The sequence below is a fragment of the Tachysurus fulvidraco genome, chromosome 13 (assembly GCF_022655615.1).
Source record: "Tachysurus fulvidraco isolate hzauxx_2018 chromosome 13, HZAU_PFXX_2.0, whole genome shotgun sequence".
In the NCBI taxonomy this organism is placed as follows: Eukaryota; Metazoa; Chordata; class Actinopteri; order Siluriformes; family Bagridae; genus Tachysurus; species Tachysurus fulvidraco.
The window spans coordinates 9,374,436-9,395,492 of NC_062530.1; the positions used below are offsets into that span (position 1 = coordinate 9,374,436).

General features: G+C 40.0%; 1 protein-coding gene across 1 annotated transcript; it reads right to left on the bottom strand.

Moving 5' to 3' along the window:
- Nucleotides 1–17,663: 17,663 nt before the first annotated feature.
- LOC113646768 (paraneoplastic antigen Ma1 homolog) lies at nucleotides 17,664–20,141 on the bottom strand. The gene has a single exon (XM_027153253.2). The coding sequence runs from the start codon at nucleotides 18,798–18,800 to the stop codon at nucleotides 17,664–17,666; it is 1,137 nt and encodes a 378-aa protein (XP_027009054.1). The 5' UTR covers nucleotides 18,801–20,141.
- Nucleotides 20,142–21,057: the final 916 nt, after the last annotated feature.

The following is a 21,057-nucleotide window of genomic DNA, read 5'->3' on the forward strand; positions in this document are numbered from 1 at the left end:
TAGTTCATAATATCATGTATTGCCCCATTTACCATCAATAATGGCATGCAGTATTTTCTCTTAGGTGGTATAGCTGTCCATTCTTCTTGGCAAAATGCCTCCAGTTCCTGTAAATGGTTTGGTTGTCTTGCAAAACTGCACGTTTGAGATCTTCCAAAAGTGGCTCAATGATATGAGGTCAGAAGAATTTGATAGCCACTACAGAACCTTCACCTTTTTCTACGTAGTCATTGGAGGGTCAACCTTGTGCTTAAAAAAGATACATATAAATGTAAATAAACGTGCTCTGAGTGTTCAGAGCTCTCTTGAACTTTTGATAAATAAAACTTATTATTGCATAAATATTCTTAGTCAGTTGAAATCTTCTTCCAGCTGTCTAGGTACAGTGTCTGATCCTCTGCAATCTTGCAGTAGCATTTATGGCAATTGGAATCGTAAATGTATTTAATTCATATTCAATTGTTTAATTTCTGTAACCACGTTTTCTACTTTCAGAAGTTTATTAGCAACCATCAGTTGCTTTTGTTCCTCTTTTCTTTCCTGTTTAGCTTATCTACGCCTCTTCCTTTTTACCTTTCTCATTTGTTTTTGTTCACTTTGCTTTTGGACAGGAATGTCTCCTGAAGTGTATGTAATGGGTCAAAAAATAAAATAAAATTTAATTTGTAAGTTTGATTACCCCCCCATTAATACATTTCCTCATGCTTAATTTTTTTTAATTACACTACAAAATTAGAGCTTTTCAGAAACACATCTGCCATTACACCACCACACCACTAGAGGGTACATTGGGTGCGCATGAAACAAGTGAGAGAGCTACTTCCCCCTGTTTAACGCGCTCAGTAATAAACTGACTGCCGCTTGGAACGCATCTAACTTGTTCTCTCGTGTTTCTCTCAGGTATGAACATAAATAACTAAAATATTAATTTTATTGTACTTGAGTGAATCGGCAGGTGTTATACAGAGAGTTTGAGCGTTAAGCATTGTATTTTAATCCATAGAGGATTATATAAAAATAAACAAATAAGTTTAATCGTGTGTCGTGTCTGGTTTGTGTTGTATGACATTAGATAAATGTTTATCAGGCTCAAATACTGAGTTCATGTCATATGTATAGGTTAAAAGTGTTTAGGAAGTGTTCTAGAATTACATTGCTGAGTGTATGTTGCATGCTAATTTCAATCGCCATTTTGGGGTTCAGCACGTGTATTTTTTCCAGTGTGCGCACGTGCATGAGTGAAAGAGTGACAGACAAATTCTATCCGGTTAATATATCAAGTGTAAGGAAATCCAATGTATTTCAATGTCTTGAAGGTTTTCTGGTGTCTTTTATAAATATTTTTGTGCAGTTTTTACACTCTTTTTTTTGTACTGTCAATGTAAGTTATAATTATTGTAAGTTGATGAAACCTCCAAATGCACATAACTGCATATGTATGTTCACACCTACAAGTATACATAATGTATAGAATATCAGATACCGTGGAAGTGTTTTGGTGCATTTGTTTTTCTTTTGAGTTGTGTTTTACCAAATTCACTTGAAGTTTAGAAAGTGTAATTTTTCTCAGAAGTTGAAGCATTTAAAGAAAACGTATTGCAGTAATAAACTGACTGCCGCTTGGAACGCATCTAACTTGTTCTCTCGTGTTTCTCTCAGTGGTCCACCTGTGTATCATTTGCTGCCGGCACAGATATCCCCTAGGTCTGGGGCCGGTAACATGTACAGTATTTGGGTTGAGGTTTATCTTTGGGTCGAGGGGGATTCATGAATCCTACAACTCCATTCTCACCTATTGTAGTAGCAGTCTGAGTACGAGAACACAGAACAGCACAGGCAAAAATATCTATTAGGAAGTTAAATTCAGTCTTCTCTTAGGAGGTTTTCAATAGCTTAATTTCATTTCGTTTCTATATCTTTCCCTTCCACAGTCCATTAATCTTATAGGGACAAGCCATCATTGCACATTTAACCCTGATGTCTTTCTGTTTAAGGCTGATAGGACAGATCGTTTCTAGCAGTGACACCAGGGCTGCACTCATCTGTCATGTAATTATTCAGTCCTCTAGTTTTCAATCCAGATATTGCAGTGGGAATGCAAAATCTGACCTTTTTAAAGTGAATCTCTCAGCACAGGACTCATGTCTAAAATTATTAGCCTCCAAGTTCTTGTTAGATAAATTTCAACCTTTAAAATAAGTGATGTTGGGAGAAGTGTAGTGTGTGTGTCTCAAGGCTATGTGATAGCAAGAATATCAGACTTGTACACTGTGTTCTGAAATTTGTACATGACCACATCACACAGAGTACATTCTAAAAGAGTTAGGAATAAAGAATAGAATATATACATATACATATATATATATATATATATATATATATATATATATATATATATATATATATATATATATATATTTTTTTTTTTTTTCTCAACATATTTGTATAACACATAAATGAGAGTAAAACTTCAGCCATTATCACATGTCAGCTGACCATTATCATTTAGGAATATAGTCCCCCTCATAATGCTCTTCCCATATTACATTGTTTTTCTTGTATCTTTGAAATAAAAATATATATACACCTTATATACTTTATATTCCTTCACAGGCAGAAGTCAATATCAGCAGAAGTCAAACAATAAGAAACTAGAAACATGGAAACCAAGAATATACATTTTATTTGTTTTATATATATCTTTATTTCATCCTATTCTGTGATTATTGTGTTTCCTAATTGTGTCCCGGTATTCCATGTTTAGTCCATGATTACTTTTTCCTTTATATAACCTAAAATTTTCTAGTCTTATTGTGGTGTTATACATTTTTACATTTCAATTAAATCTGCTAAATATATTTTACTACCCATAAGTATTCATTGTTGTTATTATTATTATTATTATTAGTAGTAGTAGTAGAAGTAATAGTAGTAGTTGTCAGGGATCACGGGGATAAAAGCAGACCCAAATGCAGGGATAACATATGTGATACAAAAAACAAACAAAAGCACAAGGCACAGACACAAAAGCAACAATGTACCACTAGTGTCCAAACACGAAAAAGTTCACACCAATTCCGACAATAGTAGTAGTAGTAGTAGTAGTAGTAGTAATGTTAGAAATGTGCTGATTCAATGGATGTCAAAATTTTTTTTTTTTTACATAAATTTGAGTATTGGCTACACAGTATAATGATCAATCCATCTCTGTAAAGTGAACTAATTAAAAACAACAATATTTAGTCATCATTTTAAAATCACACTTCTACCTTTCTCTTTTTCATTTCTTAAATTAAGAATAAAGTTATCAAAAAGCAAATACAATTTTTTGCCAATTTTTTTATATTCCTGATTTGAACCAGTGCCATTCAATCACTGAATACTGGCATAAATACAAAATGCAGTTTTTAAATGATAATTAAAAGGAAAAAGCTGTCTAAACCTACCTGGCCCTGTGTGAAAAAGTAATCGGCCCTTGCTAAAACCTGAATGAAGTGTGACTAACCAAATTATTTGGATAACTGAGTTAAATTTTACCTGCCACACACAGGTCTGATTACTGCCTGATTCTGTTGAATCAAGAAACCAGAAGCCACTGCTGACCAAAAAGAACACAAAGCCTTATATCACATTTGCCTAAAAAAAAATTAATATTCCCCAAGACATTTGGGCAAATATTCTTTGAACAGATGAGACAAAACTTTTTGGAAGGAATGTGTCTCATTAAATCTGGCATAAACCTAGGCATTTCACCAAAAGAACATCATATCCACAGTCAACCATGGTGGTGGTAGTGTGATGGTTTGAGGCTGCCCTGCAAAGTAAAGTGCTATCAGTGATGATAGTCTGGTCTCTGCTCAGGATCTGTTGTGCCAATCTGAAATTGCAGACCACCATAATCCACTGTAGGATTCCACTGTGGTATTGTCTGCATGGACTAATGGACAAATTTGTCCGCATTGTAGTTGAATCCCAGATTACCAGATCCAAGATCCCTGTCCTTTTTGTGTTCTAGGAAGTATCAAGTGTAAAAAAAAAGTCTCTCTTTGAAAGATGATGTTCTATGCTCTGTGTTGATGATAGTGGGGAGCACACAGAGAAAATAGATGGAGTGGGAGGTGAGCCACAACCTAGGGGGCAGAGATAAAAAAAATAATAATAATGGAAGCCACAGTGGGCAAAACTTGAGCCCCAAAACACCACAGTTGGCAGGATGAACAGAAGTGTCATCTCATCACAGGAAAGCTGACCTAATCCCAGAGTTGATGCTCCCTGGAACCCTAGCCCTCAGGCATCATGACTATGTTTTGTCCCATTTCGATTTTATCTCTCTTGATAGGTCTGACCCTGAGTATGCTGAAATGTCCTTAAGAGGCCAGCCCTGGCTTCTTGCTGTGGAAGGGGATCAGCTCAATACAGGCTAATAACTCCTGTTTCACCTCCTGATACCTGTTGACAACAGCATTAACACCATTTCTTAACAGGCCCTGGGGGGGTGATGGAGCATCTAGGAGAAAGGATTTGTCTTTGTCTCTGATCTTCCGCGTGCCTCTCCATGACAACTAATGCAGCCATAGAATAGCTCATGCCTGCTGAATAATTATAGGAGTCTAGGGTAAATAAGTGAAGTGAGTAAGGGCTATTCCATGACCTAGACACCTTGGGCTGGAGGTCAGGAAAAAGGGAGCTTCCTCCATGCTGGTAAAACGTGGCCTAATGCCAGGTAATGATTATCAAGATTAGAACAGATGGTGCTAGGATGAATAAAGACAATGTGTGATCTCTCCCAACAACTAAAGCTAGATTCAGAAAAGGCCTCCACACAGCAGTCCAGATATTACATCAGGTAACTCTTAAATGGCATTGAAGCATCATTCCAGAGGAATAAAATGTCTCATTCCTAGACCTGGTAGTATGATGACAAAACATTTTCAATAACAGCTAACAAAGAACATACAACGTTTTCAACAGCATTTTCTGACATTTTCTCCAAATTTTTTATTTAACAATTAAAAGTGTAGTGCATGATAGCTATACTCTATATACAAGTTGGATGTACACCTGCAGCAGTGATTTTATATATTAGCATTTTATAATCATTGTCAATATGGCATGGAAATGTATTGGATTGAAACCCAAATTATGTTAATTTGGTTAATGAAAAGTATAAGGTAAGCTTATGGATGGAAATTTCATTTCATTAGACTGAAGGTTCTTATAAGCAAGTTTCTTATTAGTATTCAAACACTCTAATCCCTAAAACTATATACTGTATACTCTGAATAGAATACAGAATATCTGCTTATTTCCTGTGTATTTGACAATTACATCACAATTGAGTCAAGTGTGACATGAAGTGTAGACCATATTGGCATCCTGAGCTAAGTATGGGCAAAGGTGAACAAAGCCACTTCTCCACAGGCAAAATTTTCCATATGCACTCCAGCAAATGCGGATGGAGATGGCATTCCCTGGGCCTCAGGGTATCTCAATGACTGTTCATTGACTGAGCGAAGCTAATAAAGTAATCTGTATAATTCAGTACATGAATACCCTGGGGAGCAATGAAGCTGGAGCAGCCACCCTGCACTATGTGAGGGCAAGCAATATGACTAGGCCAAAAGCAATTACTTGGCACCAGTACACTTTGTCCCCAAAAGAAACCCTGGGGAGATTGCTGTTCTCTTGCAAGATGTCTATGTGAAGATAGGCATCGTTCAGGATTATTCTCACAAACTAGACCTTGGACCTGATCTGCAACACAATAATATTGATCATTAATATCTCGAATTTGTATGTTTATGTATACAATTCAGATCTGGCATGTCCAAATTTTTTCATAACCCCATTCTTCTTAGGAACCAAGGAATGGTGGCTGTAAAGCTGATGGCTCGATTTGGGAGGGGAGTATGCTCCACAGGCCCTTTCTCACATGTGAGAGAAGTTCTTTATGGAGTAATAAAGTTTGGAATGTGCCAACAACAGTGGGCAGCATACCTTGAAAGAATTAGGATGGGAGGTAAAATGGATTCTGTAGCCTTTTCACGTAGTATCCAGAATACACTGCAACATACCTGGCAGAAGCTCTTATGCTGCCAGCTGGTCTGGTGCCCTGAATTGGCATGGGCTAACTCAGGAGGTGGCAACACAAAGAGCGGGAGCACTGGAGGTGGCGGGGTAGACAATGGGATAGCCCTATCAGCCAATCAAAAAAAGAGGCTACACAATAGCCAAATCGCTCGAACATCAGGATTCATTCCTGGCCAGCCTGGTGTAGATGACCTGCCCCAGGTCCTCTTTCACCTGGTTGACTTGCACGGTTCTTTCCTTGCGGTGGCTAGGGATGAAGGGGCCTTTGGAGATATCTGGGAATCTAAAAGAAATGTTTTTCCTTTGATTGTATCTAAGTTTCTCTTCCTGGGAACTAATGCAGCCATGGAATGGCCAATAGCATGGGCCATCTGCTTTATGGCACAGATGTCTAAATCTGTGGTTTGGTGCAGTTTGAGCCTCATTGCGGCCATGTAGGCCTTACCTATAAGGGCTGTGACCCGACAGGGTTACAATGGCAGCGCAGAGTTTCATGCTGCATACCCATCTTTATCTAGGCCCACAATGGGTGAATAGTTGGTCAAAGAGAACAAACAGGCAAAAATAAGGATAATTCTAAAAACTTGAGATCTTAGTGTTAAGGTCTAGGAACAATGGAAGACACCTATGTGGAGGTGAAAGGTGACAAAGTTAGGTAGCTGACATAAAGCTTAGAGCATAAAACATACCTTTTTTTTACCAGGCCAAATTAAGCTAACACATCAGCATGTGTAATCACCTCTAGAAGCTCTTTGAACACTACAGAATGTGGTGCCAATTCGACTGCTGTTTGAGCCTAGTTGCCTAAATCAAACTCCTCAGAGTCTGATACAGACAATAATAATAATTCTGCATTCGGGTCAGGAGACATCACAAAGTGAGCTCCCAGAGACAAAGCGAAGGCATTAGAGTCAGCAGAGAGGACAAGAGAAGGGACTGTAGCGTTTTGTACCAGTCATTTTAGATTTCATGTCCCAGGCACCCTAAATTTCAACATCTACTCCTCAATTAACCGATGAGCAACCCAGTTTTACACCCACACCTGGCTCCAGAATGTCTGGAGTCTCCACAAAGGCCAGATAACCCCATGCGGCTCATTGGGGCCTGCAAACAGAACTCTCTCTCTCTCACACACACACACACACACACACACACATACATGAGACATTCCGTTTACTAATAAAACCCAAGATAAGGTACTCTAAGGTTCTCATTCTTATAACCCTTTTTGTAATGTGTTTCTTCTTTTAAGGCTTGCCTGACTTAAAATTATTTGCTCCTTAATTTCCTGAAAAGGGTGTATTTTATTCATGTGTCAGAAAACAACATTGTATTTTAAAATCCGTTATACTCTATCATCATATCTTACTGATCATGGCATGTTAATGTATACCTGTTCTAATGCCGTATGACCCTTTAAGGTCTGATGTCAGAATGTATACGAAGCTATTGTTTTCTTTTTACTTCCCTAATGAAAGTGCATCTTGTTCATGTTTCATTTTTGTTTCTTTGCCTTGATTAATGATTTATGTATGTAATGTACCGCTGCCTTCATACCGTCATTACCCTTCATGTTTAGTATCCAAATGACCACAAAATTATCGGTTACTCATTTTTCAAGCAATGGTGTATTTTATTTGAGCACAAAAGGCGCCATACCATCTTAATACACCCTGGATCAAACTTTAAAGTCATCTAAAAGTTTGATAGCTAAACCACGCCCACAGACACCTGAAACAAAGGGAGTTTTTCCCTTCAAAATCCTGACCGAAGTATTGGTCATCTTCCCAAAGATGGGTGGAGTTCGCGACCTTTAAATTGTCACAAACACCACTAATCCATGGTCAGACTTTCGGAACAGCTTCAAGACGACTCCATCTTCCTTCAACGAAGTTCCAGCAAGCTTCACTTCCAAGAACGACAACTGCTCTGATCTTCAGGAGAACTTGGAAGAACGTCTGACCCCACCCTAACTGACTTTTCAGAGATTTCTCTGTTGCATCCGGACTCTTGTTCAGTAAGCCAATGCAAGTAACCGTTTCCTTTACCAACCAATTTAGATGCGTAAATTTAAGTAGGAATTTTCATTGAATCTTAAAGTGAATTTAAGTTCTGTGACGATTTCCCAGTTAGGGTGTGATTTTGAAGTTTAAGCTTGCCATTCCTTTCCTTCCTTTCCCTAGTTTCTTTTTTCCAGTCTCTTCCTCCCTTTCCCCAATTTTAATTTCTTTTGTTTTATTTTATTTTCATTTTCCCTATTGCTTTTGTTTGTTTGTGTAGTTAGTTTTATGTTGTGTTTGTCTCATTCATTAAATGTCATAATTTTGAGCCACAGGTGATTTGTCTCTGAGTCTCGCTCACAAATTAAGGTACCTGCAACATCGGGTCTGAACTACACACTTTTAAATTAATTTAAATTACGGTATACAGTAAAAGGAAAGCGAATCTTTCTTGGCCGGGAAGATACCGCCTTCATAGAATTAATAAAGGTACGCGGCCTGTTCGCCAGACGAACAGACCAAATAAGCGTAACCTTAATTCCAGTACCGTTAATTTCAACTTAGGTTAAAATATTTAGAGGTCACTATAACACGTTATAGTTACTTATAAATATTTACCTTGCTTTGCGAGCCAAAATCGCTACAGGACTCATCAGTTTCCTGTTCCATTTTTATCAACCTGCAACCAGAACCAAAGCCAATACACTGCCTCAACAGACAGGGCACTTGCGCCATGCGGCACAGGTGCGTGGAATTCTGCCAAGCGAGAGCAGAGTTTGCAAAAAGCAATCACTTGCAATGCACGCAATCGGCTACCTCAAGAGACGACTGCGGAATGTCACTAGCTTTTAAAGAAAAAAAAAAAAACACCCTTGTCTTTATATATCTTCTTTTGCCATAGTCTTAGACTATAAGACAGACAATTGACACTAACATACCCAGATTGTTTCCTGAATACAAAGAATCTGGGGTAATTTGACATAAATTCACTTATGTGACCTTACTGGCATACTCCGCTTCATCACGTGACCGCCATAAACAATAATTGCCTATGATTTCATACAGAGTTTCAGACTTTGCTCCTCTCCTCACAATCAGCCTGATGCAGTGTCGAGTTATCTTGAAAGGAAACCATTTATTTGTTCCCTCATAAAACATAAAGTGGGTGTGCAGGTACTCCACTTGTTTTCTTTTGCAAGAATCTATAATCTAAGCACTTCTGCACATTCCTATTAAATTTGGGTTATCATGATTCCTGTCACATAACACAGCTAGAAATGTTACCTTTATATATTACAGTTAAATTTATCATTACAGGGCTGTCATGTCACGATGGGACACGGGGAGACAAAGGCGAGTGAGGATCCAAATGCAGTTTAAAGTTTTAATAAACAAAACACAAATGAACAGGCAGGCAACACGGAACAAAACAGGAAATGGGAACATGGACATGAACACACCACATACCAACAACGACTAACACCAGGGAAGTGCACAAACAGAGTAAATGTAGTAAACAGGAACCAATCACAAAGTGGAGACAATCAGAGACAAAGACAAAACACCTGGGGAAGACATGGAGTGCAATTATTGCCCTGCCCCCCCCCCCACCCCCCACGAGCGGCTTTCAGACGCTCCCAAGTCCACAGAAACCAGTCCAGGAGGGTGGAGCGAAGGCGCAACCAGGGTGGGAGGGCGGGTTGAGTTCGTTTAGTGGCAGCGCCAGCCGAGCAGGAGGCCCTGGGCGGCGCAGGCAGAGCAGGAGGCCAGGGCGGTGCCGGCAGAGCAGGAGGCCAGGGTGGAGCCGGCAGAGCAGGGGGCCAGGGCGGAGCCGGCAGAGCAGGGGGCCAGGGCGGAGCCGGCAGAGCAGGGGGCCAGGGCGGACTTGGCAGAACAGGGGGCCACGCATTGAGAGTGACAGTCACGCATTTTGGTCTTTTGTCATGCCACACATCGTATTTCTCATGTAGAAAAACCTTTTGACAATTTATCATACATTTAATATGTCGCAGCGCCCAAAATGTATGAGTCCGCACCGCTGTCTCTATGGAACCAGGCAGGAATCAAGCGCCACTCAGTTCTTAGTCAAGCCTGACACTTATCAGCCAATCAAAAAAAGAGGCTACACAGTAGCCAATCAGAAAATAGCACTATCTGGATACTGATGAAAAAAAAACATTCATTAGCGAAGATATTTTTGATGGTCAAAATTAAACAATCATGTCCCTAAAAATGGCTGTACTTGAGCCGAACTGTTTTAAATGATAAAGGAGTCCAAAAGGCAAACAAACACTTATACAATAAACACAATAAACAACACCAGTCATAATCTATCTCTCTCTCTCTCTCTCTCTCTCTCACATACACACAAATTAATAAATGGAAATTAAACAAATACTTTGTATTGGGGGTGGGGGTGGTGAAGAGGTGAAGCTTGCCTGTCTTCAAAACTTGAGAGCCCTGTCATTATGTTCTGTCTTTACTGATTATAATTAAATAATTAAATTATTTTGCGAATTCTATTAAACAAATTTTACAACATAAAAAAAGTATTATCTTTTTACTAATTCAGTAATGTAACAAATTTTGACATGAGGGAGCTAGGTAGATAGACTTCACATTAATATATAGATTAAAAGATATTAATTGAATTGAAGGAAAAGGACAATTGCACATTTACAATGGTGTTTTTTCACTTTGTTTCAATGGTAGAACAGCATCCTGCTGCATTCCTCTTCAAATTAAGACCTACATATTTCTATGTGAATACGTTATAGTGAATCATGAATCTATCCCTGGCATTTATGCCTCGTTCTCTCTATACAGTATCTGTCCTTGTTTAATATCCCGTGCTCTAGAAGAAAGCATTGTTTGGTTCTAAGGTTCTTTAATTCATGCCTCAATTTACCAAGTGTTGTGTCTGTATATCATACAGTATATGATACTGTATGCTATAATAACAATTAAAAAAAGGTAAGTTCTTCACAGGAAAGCTGAAGGTTCAAAATCAATATCTGAAGCCATTGTTATATGTCAGGAATATATATGCGTCTATACTCACTGATCTTCTCACTGATTGCCACTTCATCAACACTGGTGATTAGAGCAGAAGAGAGGTATTTACTTGTCCATTTCCCATTATCTTGTTTGGTATGATCTATAGTCTAAACTCTGGGGTTCATGGATTGATGTGTCATGTCCGTTTCTCATAGCTAAGAAACATATCTTCTTTGCCTGCATGGCTCATCGATCAGTCATCAGTCACCTCTACCATCAATTAATCACTCACAGGTGACACAGAGTGATGAACCGAGATCTAGAGGTCATTACTGGAAAACTGCCAATGTGTGTGTATATGAGTGTGTGCGCAAATGTATGTGTCTAAATTGGTTGGATGTCGTGGAAACAAAAAAGGAATAAGCAAAAAACCAAGTGTAGCCCTCTCACCAATTAACTGGCTCTGATCTGTCTAGGGAAATGATTTTATACGTGAGAGGCACATCTAAATTTACCGAAGGTGTGATGTGTACTACCAAAGTAACTCAAACTGCTGTGTTTAACATCGGGCTTCAGACTTCAGTGTTTCTTTAATTTTTTTCTCTTCTATCACTCAGAAAATATTAACCACCTAATAGTAAATAGTAACAGTAAATAATAATAATAATAATAATAATAATAATAATAATAAATCACTTAATAGCAAATTACAATAACATCACTCTCAAAAAAGTTACATAACAGGCCTTTCACCAACCTCTTTGCTTAAAGAAGCAAATCACAGGGGATTGTAAAGTAGAAACAATAAACAATCATTTATTCTCTGAAACAAGTGTAAATAAAACAACCCTAAACCCCACAAATGTAATGTTACCCAGCTGGGATTTAAATGTCTCGTTGGTGCACTTAGTTGGAGCTCAGGTGAACACTTTATACTGTAGTACTCACGTAATCCAATGGAACATGGAAACTCAAAAGAGAAGCACCCACCCTCCAACGATGAAAACGAAGCCAAGATGCAGTAGAAGTCTCCACGTGGCCTGCGGTCTCTCCTGCCGAATTTCGTATCCTTAGTTTCTCCGGTGCTCAAACACTGTACACGTCCATTCGCGTTGCAAACCGTTAAGCAGTCAGATGAAAAGCACTTGATATCCTTTTTGTCTGTCGCGGGAACACACGCACGCACGCGGAGCCACTCTCACCATGCGCTCCTCACAGAGTTCATTTCCGGTTTATTTTTGTTCAGCAGTTTATTATCTGCTAGGTGTCCTTTTATGTCGTCTGCAAACTCAGTTGTTAGGTTTTTTTTCCCAAATGCCACAGTATTTTTTTCCCGAACCGCCGATGTGCACACGTTTGTCGGCCACCTCGTGTCCTCCGACCAACTCACTCACTTCCTCCTTTTTTTTTTCCCGCTCCTCCCCCTGACCTCCAGAGGTCAGCGAGAAACCCACCTCATTGGTCAATACAAAACCCTTTTTTTAATAACAGTATTTCCCTTACTTATTTCTTTTCTGTTTGAAAGTAATAATTAACGATTTACTGCAAAATAAAACACAAACTAAATAATTATTAGGCCCTTATTTTAGCAGGGCTCTACACTCTCCCCCCACCACAATTCGTTATGTCCCCATAACGAGGTCAAGGAACAGTGAAACAAACTGATACAGGTCACATTACTAACATAACACACTGTGACATTTGTATACTATCAAGTTGACATTTTCAAAAAAAATAAAAATAAAACCCATGCACAAAATATGCACAAAATAAGTGTAGTCACTAGAGAACTATGTTCACCGGTAATGACTTGACCACATTTAAGAAAATACTGTTTCATCAAGGCATATTCATCCACAAAAATACAGTAGAACAGTATCTAACAGAACTTGAAGCTTTTACTTTAGCAATGTTAGGCTCAAACTTTGGCTCCCCAAGAGTATCATAAGTAAAACGCTTAGGAACTGTTCTTATCCTCTCCAACCTTCTATTCTCTTCATTTACTTCAATAGAAACCCCTGGGTTTGTTATACTTACTTGCTCACCTGAGAGCTCTTGTACATCATCAATACCGTCATCATTACTGGTATCTGAAACTATCTGCATTCTGCAATTCCTCAGTAGGTTTCTCAGGTAATGGATCAGACTCTATAGATGCATCAGCAATTTCAACCATCTCATCAGACAGCTCAACACTTTCATGCACATTAACATCTTTCTGACAAAGTTCTTTCTCAGGGACCAGAGAAGGTTCTTCAGGCATATGAACCGGAGTTTCGTAGACATAGTCATCACTATCTGAATCAGAACTCTGAAAATCTCTGCTCTGCTCTTCCTGTCTCTTAAGAGCACTACCAGCCTCAGGTCTCAAGTTCTTACTTTGCTCAGTTTGCCTTCTTTTTCTCAAAATCCTTCTTTTGGGCTCCAGAACATCATCAGCAGTATGCTGCTGTCTCAGCTTTTGACCGATAGGAAGAAGATGATTTCGATGGAGAATCTTAACCGCCCCATCACCAACTTCAGGCTTCAACCGAAACACGGGTAGGTTTGGCATCTGACTTTGAACAATGTATGGCAAAGAACCCCATCTATCTGCCAGTTTATGCTTTCCTTGCAGACCCAAATTCCTAATTAGAACTCGATCACCTGAAGTGAGATGTGAGTAATGAATTCTCTGGTCATACCTCCTCTTATTCCCATCATTCTTTTTTCCAGCAGTGGCCTCAGCCAATTGAAAGGCAGCTTGTAATTCTCTCTGCATGTTCTTTACATACCGCTGGTAAGACTTAATGGAGCTACCATCACTCGATACACCAAAATTTAGATCAACAGGCAATCTGGCTTCTCGTCCGAACATTAGGAAGTATGGAGAGAAACCTGTGGCTTCATTCTGACTACAGTTATAAACATGCACAAGATGTGCAATGTGTCGGCTCCAATGTTGTTTTTGTTTTATGTCTAAGGTCCCCAACATGTCCAGCAGCGTCCGATTAAACCGCTCTGGTTGTGGGTCCCCCTGCGGATGATATGGAGTCGTTCTGCACTTCTCCACCCCCAACATATCTAACAACTCATGGATGAGCCTACTCTCAAAATCTCTCCCTTGATCGGAGTGCATGCGTCTTGGCAGACCATAGTGAATGAAGTACTTTTCCCACAGTACCTTAGCCACAGTGGACGCCTTCTGGTTCTTGGTAGGAAAAGCCTGCGCATATCTGGTGTAATGATCAGTTATGACGAGAACATTACAGGTGTTACTGGAGTCGGGCTCAAGAGACAGAAAATCCATACATACCAAGTCCATTGGGCCACTGCTAGTCATGTGTGATAATGGCGCAACTGTTTTAGGCAGTGTCTTTCTCTGGACACACCGAGCACATGTCTGACAATACTGCTCCACGTCAGCCTTCATACGAGGCCAATAAAACCTCTCTCTAATGAACCCATAGGTTTTATCAAACCCTAAGTGCCCAGAGTCATCGTGCAATGACTTAAGAACGGTCACTCGAAATTTCTGCAGCCGAAGCAACTGTTTTCGTCTAGGTTTATTTGGAACCTGTGTGCAACGAAACATCACCGCATCCTCCATCTCTAACCTTTCCCACTCTCTCATGACAAGGGGAATGTCCTTATGGATGCTCTTATTTACCCTGCCTGAATCTCTCTCCTTAAATGCCCTCCACACTTCACCAAAACAGGGATCATCCTGCTGAGAGCATGACAGATCAGAAGAACTCATCTTAGGAGTAAAAGCAAGGTCTACGGTAGCTAGATTACAGTAAGCTACAGGGACGGATTTTGGAGACCCACCCAAAGAAGTAACAGCCCGGCTACAGTTCCCGAAATTTCCAGAATTTCCAAACACTTGAAGGTTGCACAAAGCTTTTACACCAGAGGATGAGATGTTTGCCCATTTATCCTCCTCTTCCACTCTTGGGTGAGAACGACGAGACAACGCATCAGCATCTATGTTTTGGTTACCAGGCCTATATTTCAAACTGAAATCATAGGACGACAAAGCTGCTAACCACCTATGCCCTGCAGCGTCTAGTTTGGCAGTGGTCAACACATATGTTAATGGATTATTATCAGTCTGTACCTCAAACTTTGCCCCATAGAGATAGTCATGTAGTTTGTCAACAACAGCCCATTTTAGAGACAAAAATTCAAGTTTGTGCACCGGATAGTTCTTTTCTGATGGTGTAAGGCTTCTGCTGATAAACGCTACAGAACGCAGTCCCTGACCCTGATCTTGATACAGCACCCCTCCTAAACCTTCACAACATGCGTCTACATGTAGCACATATGGTAGCTTGGGGTCTGCGAATGCCAGCACAGGAGCTTGTGTAAGCCTTTCCTTCAACTCCCTGAATGCAGCTTCACAACCTTCATTCCACCTATTACCAAAGGGATCTGATGCTTTGTAAAATACCTTGTCAGGATTTTCTGTTCTACCCCTTTTTAGGTTTTTGTTTGGTAAACAACCCTGCAGCAGCTGGTTCAAAGGGTGAGATACCTTAGAATAGTCCTTTACAAATCTTCTGTAGTAACCACTGAACCCTAAGAAAGAGCGAAGCTCAGAAACATTCTGTGGTCTAGGCCAAGACTTTACTGCCTCTTTCTTAGAGGGATCAGTTGACACACCTTCCTGAGAGACAATGTGACCAACATAAATAACAGAAGGCTGACAAAAGATACACTTATCTAATGACAATTTGAGTCCTTCACTTTGCAAACGGTCAAGCACTTTGAGAAGCCGTTGCTCATGCTCCTCCAGTGTCTTTCCAAAAATGATTATGTCGTCCAAATATACCAACACTTCCAACAGGTTCATATCACCAACCGTCTTTTCCATGACCCTTTGAAAAGTCGCTGGAGCCCCGGAAATGCCCTGAGGCATCCTCTCAAATTGGTAGAACCCCACTGGACAAATAAAAGCTGTCTTTTCTTTGTCAGATTCACACAGTGGAATCTGATAATACCCACTTCTGAGATCTAATACACTGAACCACTGACTTCCATTCAGACAGGCCAGAGCATCTTCAATTCTGGGGACTGTGTATTGATCTGGGATGGTGCGACGATTCAGGGTTCTGTAATCCACGCACATCCTTATCTGCCCGTTCTTTTTCCTAACTACCACAATTGGCGAGGCGTAAGGACTGCGGGACTCAGAGATAATACCAGCATCCTTTAACTTCTCCAAGTGTTGTCTGACATCCTCAATGTCAGCTGGAGCGAGACGTCTTGACCTTTCACGAAAAGGTCTATCATCGTTAACCCTAATGTTGTGTTGGGTGCTTTTCGAACAACCTACATCAAACTCACTACAAGAGAAAACATCTTTCCTTTTTAGCATCTCCTTAGTCAGCTTTCTTTTCCACTCCTCAGGTACCGGGGAATCACCAAATTCAAAGGAGTCCAAAGTCAACCCTGTTTCAGTGCTACTTCCTTTAGATGAAGAAACAGAACGAACCACATCAACCGGAAACACATTAGCAATGCGCATACCTCGTTTCAAAGTGACAGGGCGAACGGAGACGTTTCTGACTGTGACCCCAATTCTTTTGGAGTGTGCAGCCGTAGCAGGTTACACTTCTGGCCTTACCAATAGCTCTTCTGGAAACCAGAACTCTTCGGGCTGATCTACCAAGACTGTTTTAGAAGCCAGTTCTCCTGGGTATCGTAAGATTCCCCTAATTCGCCTACTTTCCCCTGGGCAGATTTTCACAGACTTAAACCACACAGTACCGTGACTGTCGTCAACTTTAACATCAGCACTGGCAATGACCCGTTCATATGCATCTTTAATTATAATTCCGGATGTACTGTCAAGGTATGAAGAAAATCATTCCCCATTTTCTCTTTACATGCCTCAACAAGTCTTTTCACCACAGATGTGTTTGTTCCCACCAAAATATTAACTTCACCTCTCACAGCAGGATCAGGACAAACCAACACGAGCGCATCAATGGTTTCAACCACTCCAGCTACAGACCCTGGAAATTCAAGCCTTAGCAACACACAGCCATCATATGGATACTGCTGGGAACTCAAACCCCATATTTCCAAATTCTCAATCGGTGTTAAGGCAAATGCTTAAGATACTTGTTATAAAAGGATCTGTATAGAAGAGTGACTTGTGAACCACGGTCAAGCAAGGCTCTGGCATAAACTCCTTCTATCTGAATGGGAAGGATCGAGCTAGGACCGACTAGCCCTGCTGGGAGAACAGCCTTTCCTATTTTTACTTGTTTGCACTTGTTGGAACGTGTCTTACCCGGAGCATCAGCCCGTTCCTCTACCGAGCCCCGGGGAAGTTTCCCGACTGCCATTTGAGTTTTATGAGGCGTTCATTCACTTTTCTTAAATTTTCCTCATTCACACAATCCCGCTTTAGGTGCCCGTCTTCACCACACCTATAGCAGAAATAGCTTATGCTACCCCTGGCTCTGTTTGTTGATCGTCTCTCACCAGTTGCTAAGCTATGACTTTCAGAAGACCCATGAGTTACAGTTTCAGTTGCTGCAGTCAATAGACGAGACATCTCACTCTTCAACCCCCTAACTTCCTTCTTTAGTCTCTCAACCTCAGACTCAGTATAACAGAGGTTTTAACAGAGGTCTCACTCTTGACAGAGGACGCGGCAGACAAAGCAACATTGGCCTGAACTGAGGTTCTGCTGTGCATCATATTCTCTTCCTCTCTGACCTCTTTCAAAAGATCAGTGAAAGAAAGTGGGTCACATAGCTTGTGTGTCATCCTGAACCGTAAAGCTACCATGTCAGTTGGAAGTGCTCCTCTGATTATCTGCTGCATACGAAGCTGATTCATTTCAGAGAGATCGATGCCTCTTTTGCGTAACACACTGTGCAGCAATTTATCCAACCTCAATATGTATGCTGAGAGTTTTTCGCCCTCGTTCTGAAAAGTACTCCTAAACCTCACCATCAGATCTGCAGCACTTTCTGTGGTACCAGATACTGTCTCTAATGCACTGAGATAATCGCCAGAGGAAGATGTTGGATTTGCAACCTTTTCAAACCTCACTATATCGGCTGCAGGACCCCTAAGACACTCAACAAGTCTTTGTTTCTTAAGGTTGTCAGAACACTGCCACTCTTCAAGAATGTGAGTGGTCTGTTCAGCCCATGCTTCATACTCATCCTCACCACTGGGTGTAGGTGTCACCCCAGAGAACGTACACAGTTTCCTATAGCTTGGACCCTCAGCAGGTGTAGCCACATTACACTTCTGAACCAAGGAGTTAATGGCACCAACAAGCTCAGTGCTCAGGCTAAGTGAAGGAGAAACCATAGTCTGAACATCAGCTAAAGATTTACCCTCTTTCTCTAGGAATGAGAACAGTTTAGAATGAAACTCATCCCCCCTATTTTGTTCAGGTGTTTGCTTTGTGACATTAACGATCTGGGTATACCAGGTAACTACATCAGATCCTCCAATTTCAGCAGGAATAGGTATCTCAGAAACTTTCCTAGCAGTTTCAATTAAAACAAAATGTTGCTGCTCACCCGGATCAGAACGACGACCACGCACTTTGCATCTACCCATACCTTGAACTTTATCAAGCACATTGTACACCATCATATCTTCACAATCCGAAGGTAGGTTGCTCAAAATAAGTGCGTTCTCAAGCTGAACATCTGTTTCTCTACACCATGCAATGACCTTATTTACCTCCATGTTGCTCATCTGTGCCGTGAGATAATATTTAGATGAATAATAACTGCTCAGCCTTAAATGTCTTAACCACTTAAATCAACAAAAGAAGATTCCATGCATCAAACAACCCGTGACTTTACAGGATTTGCCCTCAAAATAATATACCAAGATAGAAGAGAAATAAAAAAAACAGTGATCTGAATCCCGGACGAGCCCCCACGAATGTAGCCCTCTCACCGATTAACTGGCTCTGATCTGTCTAGGGAAATGATTTTATACGTGAGAGGCACATCTAAATTTACCGAAGGTGTGATGTGTACTACCAAAGTAACTCAAACTGCTGTGTTTAACATCGGGCTTCAGACTTCAGTGTTTCTTTAATTTTTTTCTCTTCTATCACTCAGAAAATATTAACCACCTAATAGTAAATAGTAACAGTAAATAATAATAATAATAATAATAATAAATCACTTAATAGCAAATTACAATAACATCACTCTCAAAAAAGTTACATAACAGGCCTTTCACCAACCTCTTTGCTTAAAGAAGCAAATCACAGGGGATTGTAAAGTAGAAACAATAAACAAACATTTATTCTCTGAAACAAGTGTAAATAAAACAACCCTAAACCCCACAAATGTAATGTTACCCAGCTGGGATTTAAATGTCTCGTTGGTGCACTTAGTTGGAGCTCAGGTGAACACTTTATACTGTAGTACTCACGTAATCCAATGGAACATGGAAACTCAAAAGAGAAGCACCCACCCTCCAACGATGAAAACGAAGCCAAGATGCAGTAGAAGTCTCCACGTGGCCTGCGGTCTCTCCTGCCGAATTTCGTATTCTTAGTTTCTCCGGTGCTCAAACACTGTACACGACCATTCGCGTTGCAAACCGTTAAGCAGTCAGATGAAAAGCACTTGATATCCTTTTTGTCTGTCGCGGGAACACACGCACGCACGCGGAGCCACTCTCACCATGCGCTCCTCACAGAGTTCATTTCCGGTTTATTTTTGTTCAGCAGTTTATTATCTGCTAGGTGTCCTTTTATGTCGTCTGCAAACTCAGTTGTTAGGTTTTTTTTTCCCAAATGCCACAGTATTTTTTTCCCGAACCGCCGATGTGCACACGTTTGTCGGCCACCTCGTGTCCTCCGACCAACTCACTCACTTCCTCCTTTTTTTTTCCGCTCCTCCCCCTGACCTCCAGAGGTCAGCGAGAAACCCACCTCATTGGTCAATACAAAACCCTTTTTTTTTATAACAGTATTTCCCTTACTTATTTCTTTTCTGTTTGAAAGTAATAATTAACGATTTACTGCAAAATAAAACACAAACTAAATAATTATTAGGCCCTTATTTTAGCAGGGCTCTACACAAGTAATAAGTGAAAAAAAGATGAGATTATACAGATAGCATTTATATGTAGTGCCCTGCTGTCATATATATATATATATATATATATATATATATATATATATATATATATATATATATATATATATATATATATATATAATGTGTGTTTCTTTTTTGTCTGAATTGCTAAGTTTATGGTAACTAAGGTTATGACTTACTTTAGGTTATGATACATCAACAGTGCTGAATGTATATTTAATTTAGGTTTGATAAATAATGTTTAATTGTCTTGAGTGGTTTGTAATCTATTTATCTATTCTCCATAAATGGGTTAAACAAGTGTCAGTCTATGTATTACCAAATAAGATCTTCGGGGGATGGGGTCATGGAGAGAACATTGGATTGAGAAGTAGTCAGCGAGAGAGGAATCCATGTGACAGCGAACTTTGTGTCTCTGACATTGTGGCTGTAAAGGAGTTTTAATTTGGTATTGGAGTTAGCAACACTGCTGGGGCTCATATACACGTGCACAGCAGCTGAAGGCTAATTTTTTTCCTTACAAGGACATGGAAGCTAATGTGGTTTCAGATTCTAAGAAACTGTAAGTAAGAACAAAACATTTGATACAAGGTGGCTAAGAGCTACAACACGTGCGCAATGTTCTGATACCATAAACAGTTTAAAACAAATCCCGGGTATTATTGTTATTTTTTTGTGTGCTGTTGGTTCATATCACCACGATGAGAGGGAATATTCACTAATGATGCTAAGCACTGTTTGATAATAAATGTTTTTATTTGTTATGCCATGTTATACCAGTATATGTCTATTATGGTAAATCTTGCAGGGCACTGAAGCCAAGTGTAGATGACTTACAGCTATTGTAAGTCAATCTACACTTCTCAGTGAGACTGAGCTTGCATTAGTAG

Bases quoted from the DNA above. Each gene is read 5' to 3' on its own strand.
- LOC113646768 (XM_027153253.2), bottom strand. From the start codon at position 18,800: ATGAGCAACATGGAGGTAAATAAGGTCATTGCATGGTGTAGAGAAACA.